The following is a 10,729-nucleotide window of genomic DNA, read 5'->3' as shown; positions in this document are numbered from 1 at the left end:
AGGTGTGCTCATCCCTCGAGCAGTTTGACTGTGAGAGGATGATTAAACCCCAAGGACCAGCGGGGGAAGGAATGCTAGATGCCCAGGAGTCTCCATGAGTCCGGGGGCTTGGTCCAGCTCCCTGATTTCAAAGTTGTTCATGTTCTTTTTGGCTGTAGTCAGTTGAGTCCAGAGAAGGCTCTGTCCCAGCCCCTCCACGTTCTCCCCCGTCCCCATCACACTGAGTTCCCCGGCGCACAAACCTGTGTTGTGTCTGGAAGAGGGGAATTCAGCGCAGACCCTCGGGACTGGGGTGCGGGGAGGAGGAGGGAGGAGAACCCAGAAACAGTGATACACAAGTTACTGGACAAGTTGCTGTAGTTCAAGGGGTCCTGTTGGCTCCTGCGCCCTGAGAACGGGGCGGGGGGGGGGGGGGGGGGGGCGGCGGCTCGCAGGGCACGGGGAGGATGGCGTAGTAGCACGGTACTGTGCTGTTCCCAGTGGGCCCAGAGAAAGAAGAACGCACTAATCGAGGCCAACACTACAGTGGCAAACTGGGGACCAGTCGCGAGTGCAGGGAAGTTTGGCCCTCCGAGGCCACCGTCGGCCGATGCTCTTCCACACAATACCGGCCGAGGCAATTGCCTCAGTGGAAGCCCGTCCCGCAGGGGACGGGGCACCGGGACAGTCCGCGGGCTAGCCTTCGGTCCTGAGCAGGGGGCTCCGGCGTGGGCGCTCCGGGGGCCGAAGTGGACCCCCACGACCCGCCAGCGCGCCCACCCGGAGCTCCACTGCCGGCCCCGCCCAGGTCTCGCGAGAGCGCGGCCACACGTCTCGCGATACGCGGGCGGAGAGGAGGGAGATCTGAGCGGCGGCTGCGGCGGTGAGGAGAGGTGAGCGGCCGGGTGGGCGCGGCGGCCGGGGTCCGGGGTGGGCATGGGGATGGGAGGCTGGGAGGGGTGGCTCACCCGGGTCGGGGCCCGCTCCGCCCGCCCCCGGGGCCCCGACCGGCGCCCCCTCCGCTCCCGGCTCCGTCCCCCTGAGCCTGGGCCGGGCTCCGAGCCCCGGCTTCTCCCGGGGGCCCAGACCTCCCCTCCGAGGGGGCACGGGGCCCGGCCAGGGGCCGCGAGGGCCGGGGCGCGCACGGAGGAGGGGCTCGTCGCTGCCCGCTCCCCCGCTGGCCCTCGGGAGCAGGCGTCCCCCGAGACTGTCCGGAGGGGAGGGATGCTCTTCCCTCGGGTACCGCCCCTTAGCGCTGACCCGCACCGTCGCGGCACCTGTTCCGTGGTCGCGCCGCTACTTGGTCCGACCGCTAAGGAGCCCGACGGGCAGATGGGCGGCGACTTGCCCAGAGTCACGCTGGTCGAATGGGGACTTGGCTCTTCATCGAAAGCGGGAGAAGCGGGGGGCTAGCTGTCCGGCCCCCGCGATGGTGCTCTTGGCGGCGTGCAGTGGTGGGACGGGATGGGGAGCATCCTCGCCGTTTCTTTAGGATTCCGCAGCCTGCCTTTCGCCATGGGCGGGAAGGGCAGGTGGGAGGCAGCGAGCACTGCACTCCCAGCTCAGGGCTTCTGCTGAGAGCCGCTAGGGTTCAGTGGTTAGGTTGCTGGAAGGTTTGAGTCTTCTTGGAGAAAGAAGGTGACGTTTGAGCTGCCCCCTCCTCGCCTGCATTCTTCAGCGGCCTAGTTCCAGGCAGTGGAAAATGTAGGTGTTCTTTGCATCCTAATGTTTTACGTGCATCAGTTCTTACAGGGGATGCATCTCAAGGAGAGGATATGTTGGCTAAAGTTCCCGTCATGGCCTGGAAAAGTGTGGCCCTGGTCAAATTTCGGCAGGTGGAAGGATTTGCCTTCCAGAGCAGGGCGCTGCCGTCTCCGGCCACCCAGGCCTATAGTGGGAGGCCGGGCGCAATGTGGGTGCTTCTGTTCTCTTCCGGTCCATTTCCATCTGTAGTACAGATGAAGGTGGGGGAGAAAGGCTCCGGTGTACAGGGATGGGAACGAGGGGCTGCAAAAGACAAGGGCTCTGCATGCACAAGGCCAGGGTTCTTGTTAAATGGGAAATTCAGAATCAAACTAAGATTCCTCACTTTTTTTCGGGGGTGAGGAGGGCTGTTTTTGGTCTGATATGTAGGGGGAATCAGTGAGAGCTGCCCATTTTCCTAAGGAGAAGAACAGTGCCCTTGTAGGAATTCACACCTCCTGGCTGCTGGCTGTGCCCAGGACGGGACGCTCCACACCTTCCGGCAGGTAGAAGTCAGATGCCTTTCTGTTTGGTACCTGGTTGGAAATGGTAGCAGCCTCGTCAGTGTCGTCGTTAACATATATTGTAATTAGCTTTGCTGTGGTCATCATCATTATTGCCACTGTTGTGTGCTCTGTTTCTGGTCCCCGGAGGCCAGGCTTTTTCTGAGTGCTGATGTGGGAGGCGTGCCTCCTGACTGCTGAACAGCTCCTCCCGGAGCTGGGGTGAGGGCAGCCCTCTGACCCTCAGCGACTTGGTGGCGTGTTGTCTTTTTATGCCTCCATTTCTTCCCTGATAAACTGGCAGTGTGTGACCCCAGTTAACCCCAAAGAATGTGGTTGCGGGCACTGGAATATTTTAAAGTCTCTGAGAGAGCGGTAGGGCAGTGGGGCTGCCCAAAGGCTCCCCCTGACCGGGCGGCTGTTGGGGCTGATGGTCACAGAAGGGTTCACTGTCACCCCCGTTTGTCTTCCTCCAGAAGGAAGTGGCCATGGAGGACCTGGGGGAAAACACCACCGTCCTGTCCACCCTGAGGTCTCTGAACAACTTCATTTCTCAACGTGTGGAGGGAGGATCCGGACTGGATGTTTCCACCTCTGCCCAAGGTTCTCTGCAGATGCAGTACCAGCAGAGCATGCAGGTGAGCGCCAGTGTCGGGATGGGGTCTCTAGGTGAGGACGCCCGCCCTCAGGTGGGCCTGTTACAGCTCCGCAGGGTTCAGGGGGTGCCGAGTGTCGGGATGGGGTCTCTAGGTGAGGACGCCCGCCCTCAGGTGGGCCTGTTCCAGCTCCGCAGGGTTCAGGGGGTGCCGAGTGTCGGGATGGGGTCTCTAGGTCAGAAGCCCGCCCTCAGGTGGGCCTGTTCCAGCTCCGCAGGGTTCAGGGGGTGCCGAGTGTCAGGATGGGGTCTCTAGGTGAGGACGCCCGCCCTCAGGTGGGCCTGTTCCAGCTCCACAGGGTTCAGGGGGTGCCGAGTGTCGGGATGGGGTCTCTAGGTGAGGACGCCCGCCCTCAGGTGGGCCTGTTCCAGCTCTGCAGGGTTCAGGGGGTGCCGAGTGTCGGGATGGGGTCTCTAGGTCAGAAGCCCGCCCTCAGGTGGGCCTGTTCCAGCTCCGCAGGGTTCAGGGGGTGCCGAGTGTCGGGATGGGGTCTCTAGGTGAGGATGCCCGCCCTCAGGTGGGCCTGTTCCAGCTCCACAGGGTTCAGGGGGTGCCGAGTGTCGGGATGGGGTCTCTAGGTCAGGACGCCCGCCCTTGGGTGAGGCCTGTTCAGGTTCTGTAGAGTTGAGGCAGGTCAGTGTTTCCGCAGTCTGGAGGCCAGCTGGCTGTCTCCCAAATCTCTGGCGTGAGCATTCACAGTTTAGGGACGATAGCTGGAGGCCCTGGTCCGGCCCTGCGCTGTCCTGGCCTCCCGCCTGATTGAGCAGCACCCCGAGCGTGGGTCTGGTGCTCAGCAGTGCTCACACCAGTGAGCTCTCAGACACTGATGATAGGCTGGGGAGCCAGTTTATTCATTTCATCGAGGTGAAAGCCCAGAGTGTCTGGGACCGTGACCACCAGAATCGTCCAGAAAACTGCTGGTGTCCTGGAAGTGTAGCGCCTGGGAAGGCTGCGAGGTAAACCCAGGTTCGTGGTCAGCCTCGCGGGAAAGTCAGGCAGTGGTGAAGGATCGGGTGTGTGGTGGTCTCAGACTACGGGGGGCATTTGCAGATATTGGTTTCAGTCTACCATGGGGTGACTTTTACAGTTTTATTCTGATTATAGTCTTATTTCACTTTATTCCAAGTTCTTGGCAATGCCCACTGCAGACACATTGTAAAGGGGTCGGGTCTCCTGAAGGACTTCAGGTTCCAGAGAGTTGTTGGGTCCGTGCCAGTGGGGCAGGGATCACTGGGTCCACAGGGGGAGGGGGTGTGGTGTCTGCAGCCTTGCCCGGGCCCCTGCCTCTCTGCATGGACAGCTGCGTCAGAAAGTCTCTGACTTCTCTGCTTGCTTTCCTCCTTGCCGTCGACCCTGCCTGTGTTCCTGGAGCTGTTTTGCGGTGACATCCTGGCCCGGAGGAACCAGGGGCTTCCTGTCACTCCGGGAGCCCTGAGGAGGCCCTTGCGGCGTTTGGGAGAACACGCTGGAGTGTGTGTGCCTCCATTTGCTGATTGGTTGATTTACTTATGTTTGTTGGGGGCTGACTTGCTCACTGCCCTTTTCCGGCATGGATTGTTCTTTGCTCTGAAATTAGGTCTTTTATATTTGTTTTTGGTGTTAAAACACTTTTTTTGAAGTAAAGGTGGTAATAGGTTGTAGTTTTTTTTGATGGTTACTCACTGGCAAAATAAGAAGGTGGCAACTTGGGTCTAAAAAAGTGTTATAATTTTATTGATGCAAATGTCTGGGGGACTCGTGGCCTGTCAGAACTATAGAATCTAGGATTTCAGAGGTCCCCAGTTCTCACTCAGTGCTGCTAAGGGCTTCCCCGGTTAGGGGATCAGTAAATGAATGGTGTGGCCAGAGTGAACTGGTTAGAGTCATGTGGCTGCAAGACCTGCCTCGGGGCCCTGACCTTGGCCCTGTCCTTGGCGTGACTTCAGCCAGGGGCTCGCTCTCTCCTGCCATGCCTCCCCCAAATGACAGCGGAGGGAACTGAGAACCTGCAGGTCTGGGGAGCCTGGCAGAGAGATCAGTATGTCTCACCTGCCAGTGCCCTCCACCTCATTTCTTTTACGTTCCTGTTTCTCGTTGAAAGTGTTTAGAGTCTGCTCTGGTACACGTCAGTGTTGGCTTAAGTATAAAAATAGTGTTTCAGTTGTTTTCCTTCAGATACGGTCAGTGCTCCAGGAAGATGTGGCCCATGGACCCGTGTCTCTGGCACTCCTGGTCTCTGTGTCGTGGTGCCCCTGGAGCTGGGGTCCTCCTGTCCTTTGCGGAAGCTGGGCCCTAGCTGCAGCCACAGTGAGACTTGGAAGGCCAGTGAGTGTGATGCACGGTAGAGTTAGCAACCCCCAAATGTCGAGAGGTGGGAATTGAAGTGAGAAAATATCAGAGGGGTCAAGAAAGGTGAACTTGGGCCCCCCAAGAGTCAGGGGAGGTGGAGAGGAGGCCTTTTCTCTGGCCCGGGATTGCTCCCCCTTGGGACTGTTGACTTTTTGGGCTGGGTAAGTCTTTGTTTTGCAGGACTTTGCTGTGCCTTGTAGGATGTGTAGCAGCATCCCTGGCCTCCACCCACTAGATGCCAGTAGCAAATGCATACTACCACCCCCTCTTGGGACGGTCACCAATGTCTCCAGACAGTGACGAGTGTCCTCAATTGAGTTGAGAGCCACGTGCTCTCGCCCTGCTCCCCGAACTTTAATGTGCATGTGAGTCCTCTGAGAATATGTTTAACAGGAAGATTCTGATTTGGTATCTCTGAGATACAGCCTAAGAGTCTGCATTTCTGTGGAGTCCCTGGGGGATGCTGTGCTGCTGGACTGCAGGCCATTCTTGGAGTGGCCAGGCTCTAGCCACGTGGAGAAGAGGCCCTTACAGTCAGTGATTCTGGGAAGTGGTTTGCCGGGTCTTCTGAGGCCCTTCAAGGCTTGAACTCACCTTTATTTACCTACCCTCTGTGAGAGGCTGGCTTCTAAGATGACCCCCAAATTCCCCGCCCCTGGTGGACCACACTTTCTCCCACTTAATCAAACACCTAGTAAGTACTAGGTGTTATGGCAATGGGGTTTTGCAGATATAATTAAGATCTCAAACCAGTCGACCTTAAGCTAGGGAGAGCACCTGGTGAGCCGACCTAACCCGGTGAGCCTTTTCCTTCTGGGTGGAGAGAGCAGATAGAAGTCAGACGCAGAGCAGGAGAGGGCTTCCACGTGGAGATTCTCCCTGTTGGCTTTGGAGGGGGAGAGGAACATGGGTGGCGTCTAGGAGCTGACAGCAGCCTAGGGCTAACAGGCAGCAGGGAAATGGGACCTCAGTCCTAGAGGCATGTGCACGTGGACGAGGATCCTGAGCTCCAGGTGAGAACACAGCCTGACCGACTGTTGATTTTAGCCTGTGAGACCCTGATCAGAGGACCCGGCCGTGTGTGCCTGGCTTTCTCAGCCGCAGAACTGACTGCTGATATACAGGGATTCTGCGCTGCTAAGTTCGTGGTAATTTGTTTTACAGCAGTAGGAAATTAACATACCCTCTTCTCTAAAAGAAGCCTACACACTGTCATCTTAAAGCACGCCTTCCTCTTCTCGTTCTTTATCATCTTCTCTTTGCTGCCTCCCCGCACCCATTTCCCAATTAGGGACCCAGTTTTCTTCCTTGTTCCCCAAGGCTGAGCGCAGGGCCTTATTGGGAGCTCGGTGAGGGAGTGATGAATGAGCCACTCACCTGTTTGATGCAGCTACTAAGGATTTTGTCTTTCCTTTGGGTGCGACCTGGTCAGTTGGAGGAACGGGCAGAGCAGATCCGCTCGAAGTCTCACCTCATCCAGATGGAGCGGGAGAAGATGCAGATGGAGCTGAGTCACAAGAGGGCTCGAGTGGAGCTGGAGCGAGCAGCCAGCACCAGTGCCAGGAGCTATGAGGTGGGTTCAGGTCTGCCAACCCCTGGAGCAAGGGGGTCATGCATGATACCAGCTAGACCATAAGGAATAAGCGCCCTGCTGGCTGGGAGCCCAGGCGCTCCACCTCTGGTTTGCCAAGGCCTTCCTTATTGGGTCACAGACATCCGCTGTGCTCGACGTCCTCGAGGAGGGTGCCGTATGGGGGACAGCTGTGAAGGGATGGCTGCCCTGCCATGTCTACTCAGTTTGGTGCTCGCAGGCGTTCCTCTCTGCTGGGCCTCCTGGTTTCCCCCACCCTCTGGAAGAATTGGGATGCAGATCTTTCAGAAATACCAGGTGGCATGAGGGTGACAGGCTTAGAAACTCACTGGGTTGCGTGAGGGTCCCGGGTCCAGGCTGGGTCTTACTGATATCGGGCCTCAGAGCAGAGAGCCTCAGTTTTGAGAGCTGCTGCTTGCTGCCTCTGGCTTCCCCAGGGCAGGCTGGGAAAGTCCACCCCCGTGTCACCCAGAGAAGGTGCTAGGTTGGTTACTTGGTGCATAAATCCCTCAGGCCCTTTGCTTTGAGTAATAGCACTTTGCCAGGGTTTTTCAATAAGTACTGATGAGTTGTGGAATTGCTGCCAAGATTCAGGCAGAACGTTGGACCAGAAAGTCTCTGGCCTCTATGCTTTCCCCAAGGATTGATATCTGGCCTCCTTCTTGCCTTACGTGGCATATTTGCACGCTGTCCTAGTCCCTGTAAGAATAGCTGATGTCTCCCGGGGTGTGATGCTAATAGGATGTATTCGAGCCCAGTATGCAGTATGCTGTGGTGTGTAGTGTGGACTCAGTAGCCCAGAGACACGGTCTGTGGGTGGGGTACCGCTGGTTCGGCATTGGCCCTGGTGCTGTTCCGAGTGGTGTTTCTCTGTGAGGCGGGGCTTTCCCTAATGTTCTGGGTCATCCCAGGAGGAGGGATGGAGGAACCGGAGGGAAGGGTGAGGGAGAGGCCGTGGGAATCCTGCACGTATTGAAGTGCCTGGCGGGTGGCACCAGGGCCGTCAGACTGTAGGAGTGTGGTGTTGGTGCGCTGCCTTCACTCTCAGGCAGGAGGCATGGGATGTGGGCTATTGGAGTCTTTCTGGGTCATGAGTCCCTTGAGGACGGGGCCTGTCTTGACTGCCGTGGATCTCCAGCGTCCAGCAGAGGCCCGGGCACCTTGCAGGTGCTCAGCAAACGTTTGAATGAGGGAGGGATTGTTGCAGGGTTCCTGAGAGTCTTTCTTAGGGAAATGCAAGGGTGCAGGGCTGACTGAGCTTAATCTTGGGGCCCTCGCTGAACTGGGGCCTCCCAGGCACAGCTGCAGGTGACCCCGGAACCATCGGAGCCAGTGGGTTTTAAATTGTTCCTCTGAGTCTTGGGCGTCTGCAGTGGTTTTTCAGGGCTTGCCGGTTTGGCAGTGGGTGGGGAGGATGGGTGTGTGGGGACCTCAGCCCTCCCACCTGGAAATATCTATTAGAAGGTGAGACTTTGGTGTCTGAGGTCTGGGGACCTGCCTCGACAGCCCCATGTGTGCTTGGGACTGGCAGGCCAAGTAGAGGTGCCACGTCCTGCCCTGGGCTGTGCTACCAGGTCCCTGCACAGCCAAAGCAGCCTTGCTCCTGCCTCGAGGAAGGGTCCCCTGGCTGTTTAGAGGCTGCACTTGCAGCTCGTCATGCCCGTGAGTCCTGCTGAGTCTTGGATCAGCTTCTTGAGGAGGTCAAGAACCATGCGTGCTTTTATTAAGCTCCTGCTTCACGCTGGCTGCAGGGCCATGGTGTAAGCACTTACTCTGGGTAACGTGGGCCTTGGGAGTACCTGGAGGTCCTTGGAGGGAGCCTCTGTGCTCTGCTTCCTGATGAGGGGTCAGAGGTCAGCAGGGTCAGGCTGCACGTAACCAGGACTCACTACCTTTGCCCCTGGGACTCTGGCTCCCACTTTGTGGTCTCTTTGCTCTCTGACTGAGGGTAGCCTCCTCAGTGGCTGACAGTTGACCCTTAAGACCCCCAGAGGTCATCAGATAGAGGAGTCTTAGTTCTGTTCCTTCCTTACCAGCACAAGCCACACAGCCTCCTGAGGGTATGAGTGTAGGGTGGCTCTGAAGGTTTGTGGGAGATAATGTGCCCTCATGGCAGATTGGGGCCCAGTGTCAGCTGTTCCCGTCTGCAGGCTCACGTGCACGTCACCTCTCCCTGCCTGGTTGTCCGCTCATTGAGGGAGTGCCGGCTCGTTGTAACGGAGGCCTGAGTGCAGTTAGATGAAGCTGCCGGTGCTGCCAAGCTCACGGGCTGCGTCCCAAGGCCGTCTGAGCGTGAGGTTTCCATGTTCCGTCTCCTCCCTGCAGACGGTCACTGTGAGCAGCCGGTTAATGACAGGATGGGGTGATGCATGTGGCGTGCCCTCCCGGAGGGGCCCGGCCTCTTACGTGTCTGCTGCCATGGCCGCAGCACTTGTGTTGGAGGCAGTCCTGGCTCTTGCCCTGGCTCCTCTAGGTCTCGGTCCTGTCTCAAGGGAGCGGTGGGGTGGGGTCTCCCTGCTCTGACCCACTCTCACCACATTCTCCCCTCATGGCAGCGTGAGGTGGATCGCAACCAGGAGCTCCTGACCCGCATTCGGCAGCTCCAGGAGCGGGAGGCTGAGGTGGAGGAGAAGATGAAGGAGCAGCAGGAGCGCAGCAGGCTGTGTAAGCAGAGCCTGGACGTGGCCAGCAAGAAGCTGCGGGAGAAGGAGGACGGCCTGGCGGAAGCCGGCGAGGTGAGGGCCCTGCAGGGCGGCGCGCTCCTGCGGCCGCTTTTCCAGGGGGACGGGTGCGTGCGCTCGACTCCACTGTGGCTCCCTGATGCTTTCGTTTCTTCATCTCCTTCCCACACAGGCGCCAACATTTTTTGCATATTTGTAGTCATAGTAAAAATATTAATTTTCCATTCTATGGTTTTCAGTTAATAAGTTGAGCACTTTTTAAGTCTTTGTAATTATGATTTTTAATGGTTGACTAACCCATGTTTTGTCATCTCTAAATGTTTTGGTTTTTTCTACACACATGCTGATGTACGTATGTGTGCGGGTGGCAGCTAGCTTCCCGCACGTAGCCTCTTTGCTTCTGTTGAGTTATTTCATTGGGACAAGTCCCTAGGAGTGGGTCCTGAGGTGAGCAGTGGTAGCTCTCTGTGGCTTTTGCTGCCAGCTGGCGTGTTGTACTAACAGCATTGTTGAGCATTCGAGTTTCCCTGGAGCCTTACCTGTCGTGGATGGGGATGTGTTTTGGAAATTCTTGTGGTTTTTTTCTTCAGAAGATGTAAGTGGGTGCCTTTGGATTTGCATTTCTTTGGTTGTTAGTAAGGTCTATGAGCATCTGAGAATATCTTTAAAGCTAGAGCATATACGGTCTATAGTCCTTACTGTTTCTACCAATTGAAGGTTGTGTACGTTTTAGAAACAGAGCCCAAACGTGATGCTGCTGGAAATTCGACTTTTCTGACCTTTCCTGTCCCTTTGCTGTGCTGCTCAAGATCACAGGAGCCGCGAGGAAAAAGATGAGACACCGCCGGGGGAGGGGCTGGGGGCGTGGGATCATTGGTATTCTGTCTCTGCCTGGTTTTCTCTACTTGATGGATCTTCGGAAGCAGGCTCCAGGTTATTTTTGCCTTGGCAACGCTGGAGAGCATGTTAAGGTTGTCCCCGCATCTGTCTTCTGATGTGGATGTTGGCAGGAGAGGAGCTGTGATCAGCCTCAAGACAAGTCCCCGCTCGTCCTTGGTGCGCTTGCTTCCTGTGCTGTGCTCTGGGAGGGTGTGGGGCCCATGGGCGAGGGCGAGTCCTGCACACTGTCCACTGGGGAGCAGGAGGGGAGCCCCTTCCACAGAAGTCGCAGCTGGATGCCAAATGGGGTAGCCTGGGAAAGGTCGTGCCGGTTGGGCAGAGGACCCTGAATGGGCACTTGGTCTAAGG

General features: G+C 57.4%; 1 protein-coding gene across 6 annotated transcripts in view; it reads left to right on the top strand.

The window, feature by feature from the left end:
* Positions 1-550: 550 nt before the first annotated feature.
* The window catches only part of MAD1L1 (mitotic arrest deficient 1 like 1), a 420,727-nt gene continuing 410,548 nt past the window's right edge, over positions 551-10,729 (top strand). For 5 of the 6 annotated variants that reach the window (XR_011424443.1, XM_023655119.2, XM_070231369.1 and 2 more), the window contains exons 1-4: positions 619-872; positions 2,702-2,863; positions 6,642-6,782; positions 9,356-9,535. Coding sequence is in view for 5 of the 6 variants with exons in the window: in XM_023655119.2 (XP_023510887.1) it covers positions 2,714-2,863; positions 6,642-6,782; positions 9,356-9,535 (471 nt within the window). In the remaining variant the exon portion in view is untranslated. Of the gene's footprint in view, positions 873-2,701; positions 2,864-6,641; positions 6,783-9,355; positions 9,536-10,729 lie in introns of all 6 variants that reach the window. The other variant, XM_001490482.5, reaches the window with a different exon arrangement.

This window comes from Equus caballus, chromosome 13 (assembly GCF_041296265.1).
Source record: "Equus caballus isolate H_3958 breed thoroughbred chromosome 13, TB-T2T, whole genome shotgun sequence".
NCBI classification, from domain to species: Eukaryota; Metazoa; Chordata; class Mammalia; order Perissodactyla; family Equidae; genus Equus; species Equus caballus.
The sequence above is the reverse complement of the archived record's forward strand: the minus strand, read 5'-3'. Positions and strand labels throughout refer to the sequence as shown.